This window comes from Cygnus olor, chromosome 17 (genome assembly GCF_009769625.2).
Source record: "Cygnus olor isolate bCygOlo1 chromosome 17, bCygOlo1.pri.v2, whole genome shotgun sequence".
Taxonomy (NCBI): domain Eukaryota; kingdom Metazoa; phylum Chordata; class Aves; order Anseriformes; family Anatidae; genus Cygnus; species Cygnus olor.
Window position 1 is genome coordinate 8,720,807 of NC_049185.1, and position 18,803 is coordinate 8,739,609.

At 42.5% G+C, this 18,803-nt stretch overlaps 1 protein-coding gene across 4 annotated transcripts in view; it reads left to right on the plus strand.

Annotated features, from left to right (window-relative positions):
* Positions 1–18,803, plus strand: part of GALNT9 (polypeptide N-acetylgalactosaminyltransferase 9) — a 233,761-nt gene that overhangs the window by 141,864 nt on the left and 73,094 nt on the right. For all 4 annotated transcript variants that reach the window (XM_040577107.1, XM_040577108.1, XM_040577106.1 and 1 more), the window contains 2 exons: positions 204–378; positions 12,086–12,283. In XM_040577107.1, coding sequence (XP_040433041.1) covers positions 204–378; positions 12,086–12,283 — 373 coding nt within the window. The remainder of the gene's footprint in view (positions 1–203; positions 379–12,085; positions 12,284–18,803) is intronic.

Consider the following 18,803-nt stretch of genomic DNA (forward strand, 5'->3'; position numbering starts at 1 on the left):
CAGAGAATTATTCTGGGTTGATACCCCTGGAACTGGTCTGTCCCACAACTGTGGTACTTGGTTTGTGTCTGTGAAAGTGACAAAGGATTTAGGAATATGTAAGGACTTCTTTCCCTTTCTGTTGCAGAATAAATCAAAGTAATGCATTACATTACAAAGCTATGTTTTCTTATCATGAATGTTTTTTGTTTTTTCCCTTGCAGTTGAGCTCAAATTTAATCTGGACCAGTATGTCAATAAAAGATACCCAGGTCTGGTGAAAATAGTGCGCAATAACAAGCGAGAAGGACTGATTCGAGCCAGAATCCAAGGCTGGAAAGCTGCAACCTCTCCTGTCGTCGGGTTCTTTGATGCTCATGTCGAATTCAACATTGGCTGGTGAGTTCTTGGCTATTCCTACAGGGAGAGCAGTGCTATTACATTTTGCCCTATGTCTCAAGGGCTGTGAAAGACTAACTCAGCAGCTGGGGAGCTGAAGAACTGTATGGATGAGACAACTGTAGGCTGGTGTTTTCACATTAGCAATTATATTTGAATAATGTAATTTGGAGAGGGTCTCTTTATCAGGGAGTGCAGTGATAGGAAAAGCGATAATGGCTTTAAACTAAAAGAGGGTAGATTTAGATTAGATACAAGGAAAAAATTCCTTTCTATGAGGGTGGTGAGGCACTGGCCCAGGCTGTCCCCAGAAGCTGTGGCTGCCCTATCCCTGGCAGTGCTCAAGGCCAGGCTGGATGGGGCTTGGAGCAACCTGGTCTGGTGGGAGGTGTTCCTGCTCATGGCATGGGTGTTGGAACTGGGTGATCCTTAAGGCTCCCTTTCAACCCAAACTGTTCTATGGTTCTATGAATACTTGTTATTATTGCAACACTGTCAACAATCTTCTCCAATGGCTGCAAGTTCCATTAAAAAAAAAAAAAGTTCTTGTCTCTGCTCCAGTACAGCTTAGTGGAGAGGGAAGTAATTTAAACCACAATGAATGGAAAGCCTCCAAAGCAGACAAATATGGAGATAGCATTAAGGAGGCTCAGGGCTCAAGGCAGATGCATGCTTTCAAGTACTTTTATTTTATCTGCTTGTCATTTTCTTTCTTTTCTTCTTAGAAACTTGAATATAAATCTGACTTCTTCATAAATATTCTTACATTTACATTTGAGGGAAACGTTAAATTATTTCCTATATTTTTAATGGGGCTTGAAATTAGCATGCCTTTCCTCATCCTCTTCGTTTTGGAGGGGAGACGCATTGACTGTGGGTAGCACAGATTTGAGCTTAATGGGCCAGATCTACAGTTGGAGTAAATCTTTGTAGCACCACTCAGTGGCCAGTATTTGGCATTACTAGACCTCGGGACTGAAGGAACTGATTTGTACAGTCAGCTGAAAAAGGGCTGTTGGGACCTTCAGTATGTAAAATTTGTATTTTCCAAAGACAGGCTGGTGTTTGATAATGATGATGCAGGGTTATGATGGAGCTGATTATACTCTGCAGTTCTGGGAGATATCCCCAAATTAAAACTAAAAATAGCTGTACTTGCAACCAGAGAGAAACTTAATTGCAAAGGAGTGGAGTGTTTATTTTTATATGTTCATGAATATCTTTTGAAAATTGAAGATGCAATAAAGTAAGCCTTGTAGGGCACCTGGTTTATATTCACCCTACTTTTTCCCCATCAAAGCCTATAATAGCTGTCACTGTAATTTTCTAGAAGCTTAAGAGATAAGTTATTTATTTATTTACTTTTAAGGCATCTGGATCTTTCAAATCATTGCAAAAGTTCATTCAGGGTAATATCTGCTACCAGGCAGAACCAGGCACTGAAGCCTGATGCTGGTGAGAGCACGGTCCCAGTGCTTCTTCTACCCTGAGCTGCAGTTTTTTTGAGCTTTGCAGAGAATTTTGTTGCCCATTCTGTAAAGAACAGTAACCCATTCTGTCAAGGATGGTAAATTGAGGTGCTGCTGATATACTCTACCCAGAGAAACTAGGCAGTGATGTAGTAAGCAGGAAAAGGTTTTGTGGTTACTTTTGGCTTTTTTTTTTTTATGTTTATTTTGCATTAATGTCAGGAAGAATTGAAATCTGCGTAGAAAGAACCTGGACTACTCAGTAAATGAGGGTACACCCGAGATTAAAAAGTGTTTACTGTATCCTCCCAGGTGTACTCTCCTTTCAACAAGTCTAGTGAACTAGTCTTTCAACAATGCTAGTGAGCCAGTTGCTGCAGCCTCTCTGAGAGCACTTGATTTCTAAAGTAGCTGCAGAGGATGGAGGAGAATAGCAAACATATACCAGAAGTGTAAAGTATTGCCTTGTTTGAGTCACATGTGGAAGCTCAGTGTGTTCTCTTCTATTTCCCCTGTTCCCTTCAACCTCTGGGGCTGCTGACAGCCATCTCCATCCTCATGCCGCCTGTTTCCTCCTAGTGTTAACTCCGTCCATCAGGACTCACATGTTTGCCTGTCATTTCAATTTTCACTTCATCTCCTCTTACGAGGAGGAACTGGAAGCCTTTCAATCTGGGTTGCTTTCTTTTTTCCCACCAGGTTACCTTGCCCCTGCCCCATAGCTGTACCATCTTGGTAGTCATGAGGGAGTAGCTTGTTGAAGCTCTGCTGTTCTGTTCTCCTGCAAAGCCTTATAGTGCGTGAATATTTTCCTCCATTTACAAAATACACCCATGTATTTGGAAGCCGCATGGATTACTCCCACTCAAAGCTGTCTATGGATTATTTGTGAGGCAATTAAAAAGCAGCCAATTCTTTTGCCACAGAAAAGAGCATTAACTTTCTGTTTGGTTTGTGTTCCATCTCACAGTCATGTACCTGCAGTGCAATTTTAGTCTTCTACTCTGTGCCTGCTTTACCTGCTTAATCAGTTGGCAGATTAATTCATAAGGAATCAGAGAAGGACCTCATCACTTTCTCATGAAATATGCAGAATTTTGACAGCAACGACAAACAAACAAAAAACCTTTTTCTTTAAACAATAGTTGCCCCACTATGGGTGAGCTTTTGCCTTATAACGCAATGTAGCATTTTACAGGCTCTCACAACATAACTCTCCAGGGACACTTCTTCTAAACTAAAATACAATCTGGTAGGATATTAAAAAAAAAAAAAAGTCTACAACCTGGCAGGTCGAATTAACTATTGAATTATTTATTTTACTGTGCTTAATTGCTCCTTTTTTGCTTCTCAGGTGTTGAAATGCGTTAGCATAGAGCAGAGATTTTCTATTGACCTGTTCCCCTTAAGGCTTTTGGTAGTGAGAGCTAATACTGCTGCTGCGACAGCAGAAGTGGAGGGGACCAGCTAAAAGGGAGGCCATTACTATTAATTCTCAAATGGAATTTTAAATGAAAAGCATGCGATAATTTTCCTGTATAGTTCACATGTAAAATTCCACCTGCCCTGTGACAGAACCTCTTTTGTTTTTAATGGCTACTTAATGTCAATAGAAGTCAGGGTCTAGAGCCCACAACGCAGCAGAACCAATGGCTATGAAATGCTCGGAGTGCTCAGAATACACCCATGAATATTCAGTGCCAGAAACATCCCTCCTCTTTCCTGACTGCTGTGCCTGCAGGCAGAAAGGCAGTGGGACAGATGACCTTGCAAGGGGAAATACCAATGGCCAAGAGGAGAAAAGGAACAAGGTGGAAGGTGGCCCCAAGAAGACCACAGGACATTCTGCAGCTGTTTTATCCTTGCTCCTGGCAAGACTTAGCAAGGACAGTGGCACACGGATGTACTTAAAACCCATGGTGCTTGTCATGTGCACTCATTTCACTCTTAGAGTAAAGGAGGATCTGCTTTCCCTCTGTCATGTTGGCTCAGAAAAACCCATGAAGACTATTTTTTTTCTAGTACTCTTGGAAATTGCTGTTCTCTGGTCTTCAGTCCCCATTTGTTTTCTATGTACTGTGCACGTATGATGGGGAAAAGTTGGAGGTGGTTTTCCTCTGCCTGCATCTTTTTTAAACTCTAGTTTCCAGAGAAAATCATGTTGCACAGCTGTGCTGTGAGGAAAATGCATCCATCTGTCAGTCTCCTATTTCAGCCGAATTTAACAGAAGGTTAAAGGTCTGAGAGATGGTAAGTTCACAGAGGAGCTGTGGAAACAGCAACCGAATAGCGTTCAAATCAGTACTCCTACAGAGAGGCTGATAACATGATCCCAAATAAGTTATAGGAAGATTCATAATGGAGACAGCTGTTAAAAGTAGCCAAATACAGGGGAACTATGGATAAAAGTTTCTACCGGACCAGCTGTGTGATCTACCCGATGGGTAGGATGGTTGCAGGATACCAGATCTCATCAATCACGTTACTCGCAGACATTAGTCTCAGTCATCACTGATGCTTCATTATATTCTGTGTCCTATATTTTGTAAGTAATACGCTTTTAGCAGGAAAAGGTGGGAGTACAGTGGGATTTGAATGAAGTTTGGCTGAGAAGGGTAAATGGGAACATGGCTTCTGGTGAGATGAACAGTGGGAGACTGTCTAGGCTCAGGTCCTGGAGAAGCATTACGGAAAGGCTCCAGTGAGTGGGAGCGTGGAAGGAGGCCAGTGTGTAACAATTTATTGGAAAACCACAGTTTTCACAGAAAACATCTCCCAGAGAAGTTGTACTTTCCTGTCTGAAGGTATGTTTAAGCCTGTATAGTTTGATTTTCCCCTTATTCCTCTGAAGATTTCAGCATTCCTGTTCTGACGTCTGTATGAGGTCCACCCACTGTGTTCGGCACCACGCAGGAACACGGAGCGCAGAGAATTGCATCCTGGCTGATAATTATGTTGCAGAAGGTGTAGAGCATTATGCAGACTCCTGTCTTTGAGAGATGGGAAAGAATAACATGACAAGGAGAAGAGAACTTCCCTACTTTCTATCTGGGAGCAGGAAAGAAGAGATAGCAGAGATGGGGTGTTAATTCTCTGGGTGAGAAAAAGGACACATTGAGTGAAGGAGGGCAGGACTCAGTAAGAGAAAGGCACACAATATATTAGCAGTCATAAAGAGGGTGCTAGGAGCCATAAAAGAAGACATAATGATAGAGTATTATACTTGCTTTCTAGCTTAGGAATTGCTTTTGCACATCTCACAGAAGTAGTATCAAAGCACTGAATGGAGTTATGCAGCGCTGTAGTAATTAAAATTTTGCCAGACAAAGGGGCAGTTTCAATAAGGAAGCAGTGGAGTAAGAGGATTTCATCAAAAATTTTCAATATACCAAAGAGACAGAGACAGCCTGACATGAGAAAGAGGATCTGAAATATAAGCCAAGTATCCATCCGTCTGTGCCACGCACAGCCCATCATTATAGATTATCCCTGAAGTTGGCAGTGTTTTAAGAAGATAGAAAATGGGGTTTTTAAGGAACTAAGAAAAAGAGCTAAAGATCAAGATCCCAGGTCTATGAATAACCCTTTGCAGATACTATTTCATACTGTAATATGTAGTGCAATTTGCTATAGTGGCCTTAAGCAATGGATTCTCTAGCAAGTGTGTAAATGAAAAAGGAAGTTGATTTCCTCCTAATCTTCTACTGGCTATGGTTATCCTAACTACTTTTTAATGGAGATGTGGTTATACTTCTGTAGGACAAAGACACGAGGTCTTTTTGTTCCCAAGGAAAGTTCCCCTGTTCATGTTGCTGTGTGGTGTATCAGAAGCCAAACTGTACCTGCACTCAAGCTCCCTGCTCACACTGAGCTCACGTGGCTCTCTGGGGACCTGGCAAGGCCTGGGACATTCTTTCCTTCTAGTGAGAGAAGCTCTGAAGGTGAGGGTGAAGCTGTTTGTAGTCCTTTCCCTGTCCAGTCCCTCCCCTTTGGAGGATTCACACCTGGGAATGGGAATCAGGACCAGGACATGCTTCATTGCAGCATCCCAGGTACCAGTCCGAGTTTGACTTGGGAAGTTTTAATTATGCAAAGGAAAGGACGTGTCTTTATTGAAGGGGTTTTTCCTCATCCACAGACTCTACCTTCACTTAGGATCAGTGTGGTAACTGAATGGGACATGTTTCAGATAGCAGAAGTGAACTAACATTGTCTGAGTAAAGAGGGCAGCATGCACCAGATGCCATGTGGGCCCTTCCGATGCATGGGGCAGCGCCAGCTCACATACACAGGACATGCAAGAAGAACACCTTCAACTATTCATCTACCTAAGCAACCTAGAGTGCTCATTGAGGCATCCTCATTGCTTTTCAGTGGTGCAGAAAAGAGCTATTCAGATTTGGCAGCCTAACAGCTGATCTTTAACTCTCCAGCAGGCATTTATCCTGTGTTTGCTCCAGTCTGACTGGGGGCTGCAGGGCTGAAACCTCCCTGATAGAGATGTCAGGCAGAACAGATGGGGAATTTCTTCCTCGTCTTAGAGACTGAGGAAGGGAGTATGATTTCTTTTTTTAATAGTGGTCTTATTTTATTTTTTATTTTTAGTTCTTTGAGAACTTATTTACAGGAAAGGAACTCTGCATGAAATATTCTACAGTTGGCCTCAGTGGAGAATTATGTACGTCTGTAGATCTCCTTGTCTGCATCTGAAAAATGTATGTTGTCAGTGAAATCTGAGGTAGCATATAAAATCACATGCAAAATAAGCTTTCAATTTACACATCCTTTTTTCTTATATTTCTGTGTTAAGATTTTACTTCATGGTGCCTGGCAGTGGTACAGCCAGAGTAAAATAAAGTGTTAAACCCACTGAGCCATAACGTCTAAGAGAGAATACCATATGGTTGTTCATTTATGTCTTATAAGGACTCAAGGAAGAGTCTTTGCAGAAGAAAAAGGAATTCTGGCTTGGGGGGGTGTGGGGGGAGAGAAAAAGAAAGTTCGATTTTTTAATGTTAGTTCATTTCTTATTGGAGTAAAAATTTGAATGGCTATAATGGAGAGGAAAAATAAATGTACGTTTATCTCAAAACAACGTAGAGAGTGGGTTATTCAGATATCCACTTAGGAAGGGGCAGAACATAAGAGAAACTTTCCCAACACTGTCAGTTATGAAAGGGTTTGGTTTTGGACAAGTGCAGAAAAAGTGCCATTTAGGAATAAATAAATAAATAAAAAGAAGTTACTGACAAATGCCTAGTGCAATCCTTCTGCTTATGAACTGAAAGTTATTCTGGGCCTGCTCCTCAGATGATGCAGGTTGGCAAAGCTTCCCTGGAGTAGTGAAGTTCATTGAAGCAGAGGAGCTGGACAGCAGAGGTTCTGGTCTGTGGCATGCATCTGGTTTCTTCTCTTAGACCACATGTGCTTATTCCTATGTTGTGCCTTTTTAAAAGTCTGCTTGAAGTCAGCAGGTGGTTTTACATATTTAAAGGGTGAATTATATAATCATGTGTGCTGAGGAGCTCATTACTAACTTGTTTTTATCTTTTTTTTTTTAATCTGGAAGAAGCTGTTCTTTTTAGTGTTGTTGAAAATCAGACTTCCCCATTGGCATGAGCTCTGTTGCAATCTGATAAGGATGTAAGACAGCATAAAATTTGTGTTTGCTCTTATGTCTCCTGGGGTTCAAGCTGCTCTGCGTTGGCCCAATATTAAACAGAGAAAGCATATATGTTCAGAGACAGACTTACAATGGGATTAGAGAAGCAAGTATGCTCACAGCATGACCTCTGCCTTTGCTCTCAATCTTCTTAGAAGCTTATTTCGTTCTCTGGGTTAAATTCTGCCTTCCAACTCTTTTCTGAACTCTAATGTTTATCTTGGGAGCACTTACTCTTCGAAGCCTGCAGTACTGGCATTGCTTGCACTCCCTTAGAAGTCAACCTGGGTGCTCAACACCTTGGAAATTCCAGAGTTTGACCTGCCTCTGATGCCATGGGTAGGCAAAAACATGAAATGCATGGGCTGTGTTTAGAGATATGCTCAACAATCTCTGACAAATCAATACATCCTTTAGCTCCTGATGAGAGATTCCTTCCACAAATCCCCCAGGATAGTTTCTGTAAGGAGGAGTCACTTACTGAATTACCTGCTATGGATGTCAGTGTTCCTGTGGGAAGCCCACCAGAATTATGGTAAAGCCATATCTGCCTTCTGGCTTTTCAACCATGTACTGTCAGTCACAGGACTGAGTCCTGGGAATGAGACATTTGCAGTGTGTTACTATATTTCAGGAGCCGCTTTGGAGAAATAAAACCCAAGTGAAAATAGTCATTAGCTTAGCAGAGTCTATGAGAGAATCAAATTTACTGTCCTCTCTCTTCTGGCTTTATCCATTCACTAGCAATATATTCAGAGGGGGAGGACAACACTGACAAATATATACTTTTAGTGGGGATAGAAGGGAGGAACTTCTTTGTCACTCAAATTCTAGCCCAAATTGTCTGCTTGGTTTTTATAAGGTGGGGAAAAACAAACAAACAAGCCTGGATGAGGCTAAGCACTACCTATAAAGCTGAATCTTGTGATTATATTTAGTTTACTGAAATCCGTCATGTCTGTGAATATGCCTGGGAGAATTTTTCCTCTTGCTCCAGTAAATAACTTGTCAACAATGTATGCTGCTCTGTTCCCATAAAGTATGTTTACTCATATACAAGCTAGGAACCGAGTATTTTTTTTTGCATTTGTGAAAAACAGGGATGAATCTCAAAATTCACATCTGGCTTGTGTACCTAATTAGGCAGGGCTGAATCCTGCCTCACTGCCAGCAGCGGCCATGTGGAAAGGAAATACTCAAACACCATATTGCAGCTCATCAGCACAGCACGGCGAACTCACTTGGACTTCAGCAACCTTTTCCACTCAGTCCTTTTTGTCCACGGAGCTGCCAGGAGCACCTGACTTCTCCAGACGCTCAGTGGAGAAGACAAGACATGAGGAAAGAAAAGAAATGAACATTGGCATCTATAAAGAGGATGAGTAAATCCACATAAGAATGTAGCAGCTTAAAATAAAGGAAAAAATTAGAAATGGTGAGGAAAGATTTAATCATAATCCTTTCAAAAACCTTAAGCAATTAGACAAAGCCAGAATTACCACCAAAGTTGACAAAGGATTTGATGCCAGTGCAGCTCAGCCTGCAGACACAAGGCTACCGTGCAAGTCTGCTGAGGCCAATAGAGCTACTCCAGGTCTGAACTTGGCTAGCAGTGAATAGCAATTAAAAAAAAAAAAAAATGACTTATATTTCATGGATTAAGATAAGCAATGTAAACACAGTCTAGTACCCTTTCCTATTGAAGCTCGTAGTACTACCTCAATAGACAGACTGGCTGTTACCTCGGGATCTTGGCAGGTAGAAAAACAGCACGAGCAATGTTGGTGGTGCAGAGGGCGTTTGCAGAATCTGGGATGTGAATGTTCCTGTAGATCCTACTCCAGTGTGCTAGGGCTTGGTGTTTGAATACCGCCTTGCTATTTCTGCTGTCCCCGGTTGGGCAAGGGAAGCTGAGAAATGTGACAGGTGTAGAAGGTTTAGCTGAGAAGTCACTCCATTTTGAGTTTTGTCAAGTAACAGAAGAACTCTGCACCGGATTTGTTCGTTCCCTCTCTGACTCAGTCTGCTCTCTGGAGGATGTCATCCCTCTGCTCTGTGATAACTCTTGTTACTATGTGTACCAAATCTGCTAAAGCGATGTCCAGGGGCTTCGGAGGTGGGTCCAAGGGCTTCTGAAATGTTATTTGGGTCAATTTTATAACAAGGCTCCTGCTTCAAGTGCTCCACAAGGACAGTGACCTCCTCCAAGGTCATTTTTTTCCCCACATCTGCAAGCAGGACTCCTCCTCTACAGGTTAATTAGTGGCCTGTCGTTAACAACATCTATACCTGTTGTTCGGTATTTTGAAAACCTTCATTTCAGACGCCAGAAGGGCGTGGGAGAGCCTCCTGCTGATATTATGCATGGGGATTACCACAGCGGAGCACGGTGGCACTTGATTAGCGATGGGAGAAGCGTGGCTGGCTGACATCTGCCTCTAGGCTGATGAACAGAGATAACATTATGGAAATAACAAACTAGATTCATCTTTTTTGCATTCTTCCCTGCTTTATTGGAGTTGCAAGGGTTTTTCTGCTGGACACCCGCTGTTTTTTAAAGCACTTAATCACATAACTATAATCTCATATTAATACCGAAAGCGGCTTACCCTGATTTGGTAGGTCACATTAGCTTTTTAGGGAGGTTCATGTGTGTGGCCTAAAGACTTTATGAATTGGCATTACAGATAAAGTACTGCACTGTCCTGACTCTCTCTCAGGTATTTCTTGTCTCTCCCACTAAAAATAAAAATAAAAATCTTGGTTTTGCCTGGGGTGCAGCTCTTTAAATGCTTCTTTGGAGGCCTTTAGTGCCTTGCAGGAGTGGACTTTGGTAGCAGAGGTACCACACCAAAAACTGCAGACAGGCAGTAGTAAGACAGACTTCAAACCAGTCTAGTCATGAGGGATGCCTTGATTTATTTTCAGAATAAATGAAGTAGAGTAACAATGCTGCACATGTTGCATAAGAGATGAACATCTAATGTATAATATTCATGGCCAGGCCTTCAGAGAGAAGACAAGGGGGATTTCTGCAGCTTGCAGTGGGGTACTTCTCTTCCCACCACGTGTGTGATCATCCTTTTTATTAAAATTTACATGTTTTGCACTATTGGCATCCAGCTGATTAAATTCAAATGTCCTTTTTCTAGAGGATTCCAGATAAAACTAGCTTAGCTCTCTTCAGCTCCTTTCCAAATGAAATACTGCAACACCTTGCATTTTTTTCGGTCATGCCTTTATTTTGCATGGTTTTGTGATGCTTTATCTGCAGTAGCTCATCTTTGATACTCAAAGGTTTCACTGAATCTGTCTCTTTTTACAGAAGTGGAGGGGTAAAAAAGGAGAAAGCAAACAGTTCATGGCCTCATGTAAGCAATATGGAGTCTGTGTACACAAAAGAGAAATATTTTGGCCATATTTGAGTACAAAGAAAAAGCTGTTTTCTTACAGATGAGATCAGAAAATTTGTGTTAGTTCAGACTGAGACAATGCAGAATGAAAATGGAGGTTGAGTTAATTTCATAACTTGTCCCTTTCTGTTGGTCTACACAAGAAAATACATGGTAACAAACAAAATATAACAGAATATGAAACAACAAATCGAAAGCACAGGAGAATGATTGCCTTTTAACCAACAACAAAAGTATAATGAGAAAAGATCAGTGTTCAACTCCTACTACCCCTGTGAATCACAGCAAGCCACCGTTCCCTCAGAGAAGATACATGTGAGAGCTCTGCAGAATCTTCAAAGTTTATTTCAAGAGGAAACAGTTACAAAAGAACAAGCTGGTGTCTGTTCCTAGTGCTGCTTTGAGAAGTGCTTTCCACCCTTATGTAAGTTTGAGGCCTTTTTGGATCTGTTTCTCTCAAAATTCTTAGCAACTTCAGACTACCTTGGTCAGAAATGGGTGTTTGCACTGAAGCTTTTTACTTTCCCGAAACACTTTGAGAAGTAGCTGCTGTTGAAAGCACATTGATGTTTTAAAGCCTTTTGAAATGATGGCGTATTTCCTGCATCTTGCTGCTTTTGCACCATCTGTCAACTGAGACCTTCTTATTGCCAGAGAGGTTTTAGAAGGTATAATGCAGCCATGCTTGTCATCCAAGCTAGATCCAATGGGGTCAGTCCTTAGAAAACAAGATTAAAACCTTTGAGTAACCTTCAGATTGATTCAGTGCCTTTTTGTTCTTCAGGCCCTGTAAGCAAAAGGCATCCTGGTGGTGTAGACATGAAGGGATTATTTAGTTACTCTCAATGCTTGCCCATTGCACACTGAAATGACAGTGTCCAGGCATCAGAATAAGTGTTTGGGAAATGTGTTGTTAAACCCTGGTACAGCTCCTTAGAGGCAATAATTAGTGTGCTGTTGGTGCATGAAGTGTGCCACACCAAACCCCAGCCTCTTTGCTCTATGGCAGTGACCTGCACTCGATCCTGCTGCACTGGGTTACGGGCTGCCATCTTACTGGTTTCTCCTCTCAGTGTCGAAGAACTTTGTTTTATCAGACTACAAAGAGGGGCTTGGGATAACTGGGTGGCTGTAAAACATTTTCCTCTTTTTATTGTTCTCAGGGTGGAACCTGCACTTACCCGGATCAAAGAAGATCGGAAGCGGATCATCTTACCAGCGATTGACAACATCAAGTACAACACTTTTGAAGTGCAGCAATATGCCAACGCAGCCCACGGCTATAACTGGGGCCTCTGGTGCATGTACATAATCCCGCCGCAGGACTGGCTCGATAAAGGCGATGAGTCAGCTCCCATCAGGTAAATCTCCCATGCACTGTCACTCTGGTACTAAGGATGTCTCCACATCAGCTGTCTGCCAAGGGGGAATTCAAGTGAAGCAAGGCTGGAGGCTTTTGTACAGGGATAGTAAAATGAAACTGAGGAAAACAGATGGCTCTACAAAACTGTTGATGCATGTGTCACGTCTCAGAGCTGCACCGCAGTGTGCATAGAAGTGCATGTGCTCTAGTTGTGAAAATGTGATTCAGGTTCATGTTGTGTCCCTTAGTGGGATAGCGGGATCTTTTTCATCGAGGCTTTTATTTTCTAAACGGACTGTGGCATGTGTAATGAGCCAGATAAACATTGTGTGTATGAGAAACGAAGGTATTTTGTATGTGATTACAAGGAGGCTGCCTTCACTTTGGGTCTGTAGGCAGCATTCTTGGACATCAGCCCAAACCAGAGCTTCCCAGCAGCACAAGTAGGAGATGTGTTAGCCTTGTCTTGTTGGAAAGTTGCTCTTTTTTTTGGAGAATTTTACATATGTTCTGAGTTTTCCCCCTGGATGAATTTTAAAGTAAGACTGGACCATATTAGCAGAGTATCATTTTATTTTCTCTATAAGGTAACATTTTGCCTTACAGAAATGGAATTTTCTAAAGGAAATACTGTTTTAGGAATTGTGATAACGGTTTTGAGAATTGTTTAGAGGGATAACGAACTGATGAGAAAGGGACTTTCTTTCCCCTTCATTTGAAAGTTCACATCTAGCCTTTCTTCTCTGATGCAGGTGCTTGTCTCACAGCTCCTCTGAAAAATGCCATGCTGGGTGAAGGGTACCCCTTTTAGCAACAGACGAAATAAATGCTAAAAAATATGTAGCTCAACTATGCACTTTTGGTTTCTCTGCCCTGTTTTTGAGCTTTCTTAAGAAGGATACAAACTGCCACCTTAGAGACATCTTCATCCTGATGTATACCAGCTCCATCCTAAAGTGAACTAAACCTGCACTGTATGGTCCCAATGCACGCTCTGGCACAGAAGGTGATATACTTCCCTTCCAGCATAGAACCTGAGTTGTTGGGTCCCAAGAAGTCTATTCCCAATCTATCCAAGCAACTTGAACCAACATGTCCATCTGGAAGGGCCCAAGTGGTCTTTTAGGAGTGAAAGGACACAGACGGACTGCTCACATTTCCAAGACTGGTTGGCTGGAACTATCTCACAGGATCCGGCCCTCATACAGGAAATAATATTTCAGTCCATATTTGAGCAAGTGTTGCAAGTTGCTTTTAGGTTCATTCGCACGCCCCGTGATTGCAAAACAGAGCTGTGCAGTGACATTAACCTTACTTATCACAGGACAGCACAGTCCTTCCTCGCTGACCCTTTGCTCGGCTTGAAACCTCAATAAGCAGTAAAGTAATTACTTAGGAAATCGGTTTTCTTGGATAACATGCCCTGTCCTCCTGTCATTGTTTTAAAAGTGCAGGTGTTTTATATCTATTTCACTCAGCTCTGAGAAACAGATTATTGAAGAAGAAAAATTAATCAGCCAAAGCTTTCACTCCTGAAATCGGGGTTTCAGCCTTTTATTCCCGAAAGGTTTTGCACACTTCATTACTTCCAGTTTATATGTGAAATCACTGTATTAATTTTCACATCGGTTGTTCTTGTATTTGAGTATCTTCTGTTCAGGAGAACATTGTCGAATATCAGATAAGACTGAACCAAGAGGTTAAACCTCAGCAACTTCCTTAGACACGATTTTCAATGCACTATTTTCAGGTAGCTAGTGCACTCTCTAAAGCATGGAATTCTGCAAAGAACTTCTGGAAATTCAGCTACAGATCTTTTTTAATAGAGAATAAGGAATCTTATCCCTGTGATGCTGTGACAAGTGTTAGTTTTCTTTCAGCAATACGGGACCTCATTTACCACGGGCTCTCCTCGGGTTTACAGTCAAGTTCTTGCCAGAGTTACACTGGCACGGAATTGGAGTGATACAGAAGTGAATAAGGTCCAAAAACTCAGGCACTAAGTAGTGTTGCAATCTGATGCACATAAGCAGCTGGCTCCCAAGAGCAGTGATGTTCTTCTGAGCAGAAACCCTCCAGTTCACCAGTGCATAAACTGCACATAGAGAGATGAGATGAGCAGCACGAGGAAGAGAGCACCTGACCCTTGCTGACAAATACCAGGAGCACCAAGATGTTCTTGGTATGGAAGGCTCTCTCCTGCAAATCACGAATTACATGCCCTAAAATGCAGAGACATCAATATTGAACTGTGAACACTTACACGGCTCCCTAGGAATGTGTGCTTTGAAGGCAGTGATCGAGGAGAGCAGAGCACTCGCTTTATATCCACGCTGCCCTGATTTCTGATGGAGTAGCACCTGAGTGGATTTGTCAAAGCATTTGACTGTGCTGTTGGGTTATGCCTGGCTATAGAAATACAACGCAATTTTGTGGCTTTTCAATGAGATGCCAGTGTAATTATGGTAATGGAAAGAATGAAAGTGTGAATGTTATTGATGAAAAGGATCAGGAAGTCTGTACTGGGATTTGAAAGCATGCATGATAGGAACTTACTAACTGTAAAAATTTAAGGTAAGTTTTCAAAAGGAAGGGGAAATCAGAAAAGTAAGCAGACTTCTTAAAAAGTCTCTGTAGGTTTGGGACAGGGTTTGGTTTTGTAACCAGCTTTCCGCACGGTACACTGCAACAATGATTTCTGTTTCAGTCCAGTTTGGCAGGCAGGCAAACTAGTCCACATTAGCAGCGTTTGGATCCCTGTGTCTGTTCAGTGCATTCATAAGATCGTTCATCAGCACAAAAACTGCAAGTTTATTCAGTCCTTGCTGATAATGTATCCCCTAAGGCTTCCTTTGACACCATCTTTAGCAAATAGGGGTTTGTTTTGCGTCTTTCTGTTCTGTAAAAGAAAAGGCTAATAACTAATAAACCTAAGATTGGTTATGTGGTTGGTGTAGCTGAATTCTTACTCCCAGATCTCCAAAGGGATTAAAGATTTTCAGTGGAAAATATGTGCCCTGGTATCAGAGAGGATCAGAGCCCTGGCATTTCTGATGTTTACATTGTATGAATAAATATCCTCGATCTGCAGAATTGGATGAGATATTTAGGAAGTAGAGTCCAATTCCTGTTTTCTTCTGGGATTACACAACAGATGTGCTTTACTTCTCCTTTTCTCAGAAGTGTGTTACTTGAAGCCTGATCCTCTACTTTCTTGAACACTAACAGCCATGCAGTCCTATTGAGAGCCTTGCTGGGAAGGAGCAGGAACTGCCCTTCAAGTCCATGGGACACCATATAGGCAGTCATGTCAAGTGCACACCGTAAAATGTCAGACCAGCTGTTGTGGTCCAAGTGACCAAAGGAATGTGGCCTTGAAGTGCAAACAAAGGTAAAGACCTAGCAAGATTGAAGTGTTAGATTTTGTAAAGATTTCTGGTACATTTCAAAGTACAGTTCTTTTTTTTTTTTTTTTTTTTTTTCCATGTTAATAGTCTGAAATTCAGAACAATTGATGTTCCCCTTGCTTCTGCAGGCAATCCATTTTGCATGTTTGACATTTAAGATGTAAGATGTCTCTAACATGAAGATTTAAATGAGGATTGGTATTTTGACACGCTGTGTCCATCACATCATTTTCCATTTGTGTTCCTGAGAACACGCTTTCCAAAAACGTCCTTATCATCTGGCAACAAACCGTGTAACAAAGGATCCCATTTCAGAGGGTTTCTAATGAATTTGACTATGCAGTGAAAGAGGCTGGATTTTTTTCTCTGTACAAAAGATACTCCTGGATTTTGGAACAGCAAGGAAGGTGCCTGGTATCCTGAGCTCTGGCTGATCTTCCCTCGCCTGCCGTGATGTTGATGGAGTGCTCTGTTTGGTTTCATGATCTGCAGCCACTAACACTGGAGTCGTTAGTCAGCCTCACTCGGCCGAGCGTTGCACAGCTTTCTGTATTATCTTCATCCAGCAGCAGCGGTGCAGCTCATTGTTGCATATGTTCTCACTTACTGCTTTAATATGCTACAGCTTGGTACTGCAATGAACGTGTGTGCACACACCAAGTCAGCCACTCCAGAAAGTACGTGTGTCTTGTGCACGTATAGGAATGAGCGTCTGACATGCCTACGGTGAGGCTAAAGTTGCCTGCTTTAGCTGGGAGCATGCATGCCCATGTCACCTGCAAGTTAGACGTTGTGCTGCTGTGTCATAGAGGCGGTGATGCAGCCGTCTACGCTGCCCTGGGAAGAAATCCATCTGTGTACATGAGCTTAGGAAGGGGTTCAGCTGTAAAGTCTGTTGGGATAAACCACGCAGTCATGTAATAATACAACTGATGGCTGTTAATTGATTGATTGTGACCATCTTTTCATTTGGTGGTTCACAGGAGCCTGTAACAGAGCAGTTTTTTTTTTTCATTGTCCAAGTTCTGACAGGTGTCTGCCTGTTCCAAAAAATATACTTCTGCGGGGTATCAAAATGTTATGCTGCGTCCCTATTCCCCTGCCAAGCATTCCTAGCCAAGCATTCTGAGTTTTTTTTTTTTTTTTCTCTTGCTATATCTCTCCAAAGAGTGAGCAAACCTTCCCTTCATTAAGCTTGTCAGGTTTTTTCCTGCAGCTCCCGAACAGGAAATTTGTCCTTGAGTTCTGTTCTCACGGCCTGGTGTGACTCTTTTATTGCAAAAGACATGATTTGTAAGAAAAAATAAATGCTTATGCAGTCTTCCCCACGTATCTGTCAGGTCATGGTTGAGGTGCTGCTTTGGAACCTGAATCAAAGCAATGTTCTGCCAGGAGAAGTGGAAAATTCAAAGACATGGTGTGTGATAAGTCATTTCAACCTCTTTCTCCTATCTCTGTGTATATATTTATGTTTACGTATTTTTCATAATTATTTTCATGTTTATATTTGTATATTTAAGTGCTTTTGCAGGTCAGTTGTCCTGGATGTGGGACTTACAGCATGCTCTGAAAACTGTTTCAACTTGACCTGATTGCAGGCAAAGTGACCTTAAGGCAGGGGGAGAGCGGTGTGTAACGAAGAGGAAACGCTGTGGTTTCACGTGCGGTGTGTCAGTCTGGTGCTCAGCCCTTTCTCCTTTGCTTGTTCCTGACGAAGCCACCAGGCAGCATCCTTCAGCTGCCCACAGAGGGAAGGAGGGCGATGCGCCTGGCTGGAGAAACCGGTATGGGCACCTGCTGCAGCTCTGCCAACAGAGCCATTCTCCCGGAGGTCTTGCTAAAATAAAACACCCTCGATTCAGACCTACAGCAAGTGGCTTTCGCTTCTCTGCCCCTGGAGCCCACCAGGCAGCAGGCACTGCTCCCTTCCATGCGGTGCCTCTCCCCCCACGTAGCCACCCACGCGGTACCTGCTGCAGCAGCAGGCGGGGAGGGAGGGAGGGAGGATTTGCTGCCATGAAGTGCTGCTTTCACTGCTTCCTCCCTTTCCCCAGGGCAATATGCAGAATAATCTCTCTCCCCTATCTCCCTTGCTACAGCCATGCCATCAAGTAATTTCCACAAATTGACTATGCTGTATCTTTCGCCAGCACAGAGTCAATAGTATTCTGTGCTGCCTTGTAAGGTTTTAACTGTAAAAGCCATTTTACTGTGTTTCCTGTTATCCTTTTACTGCTGCTGTTGATTATAATTAAAGCTTATAGCATCCTCAGTTGCGTGAGAGAATATTGTACAGATCAATTAATTCTCTCAACACCTTTGAGGTGTTGGTAATAAACAGTACACGTCCAACTGCTGTTTCGTGATAACTTCCTTCTAAAAATGTCACTGTTTTACTACAAAGTGCATGACTAAAGGAAAAAGGTCCTTTTCTATACAGCAGCTGTGGTTTAAGTTAATCTGTTTCACTTTGCAGCTGTGAAGTGCTAAGGGCATGCACCTTCTCACTTGCCACGCCTTGGCCAGGGATAAGAGTTTAAGACATGTTAACACAGTTGCTTTCGCTTGTGTGTTCATTTCTGACTTGCAAGGGGAGTGCTTGTTGTGCTGTATTGAAAGCAGTTGATATACTGGAGTTTTCCAGGTAGTGGAGGAACCAGAGATGACAGCCAAGTGAGGGTCTCGTACTTTGGGGGGGGACAGAATTTCTAAATGTATTTGCAATATGTCGGTGTTATACTGCAGTCTAACATAAAATAAAAAAGCTGTTTGAAGTGCTTTTAGAAATGAATTTTAAGGCTTTTAAGCTGCTGAGGCAGTTCAGAAACTTTTACCCAGTATTATTGTCTGTGCTTTGCAGAGAGAGAGACAGAGGCCGAGGGAGGTGGCTCACTGAGGAGCAGGTGAATGACAGGGCAGGGAGCAGAGACGAGGTCCCAGCCTCACAGCACTGTTCCCAGCTCGCTGGGCTGTGCGATCGCATCGCGCTTAGTTTGCGGTTGGGTCACTCAAAGCACAGGGAAGTTAAGGGCCTGGGCTTGATGAGGACTGAATGTCCAAAACTCTGGTTGAACCTGATGGAGGTGTTGACGTGCACTGTTCAGAAAATGC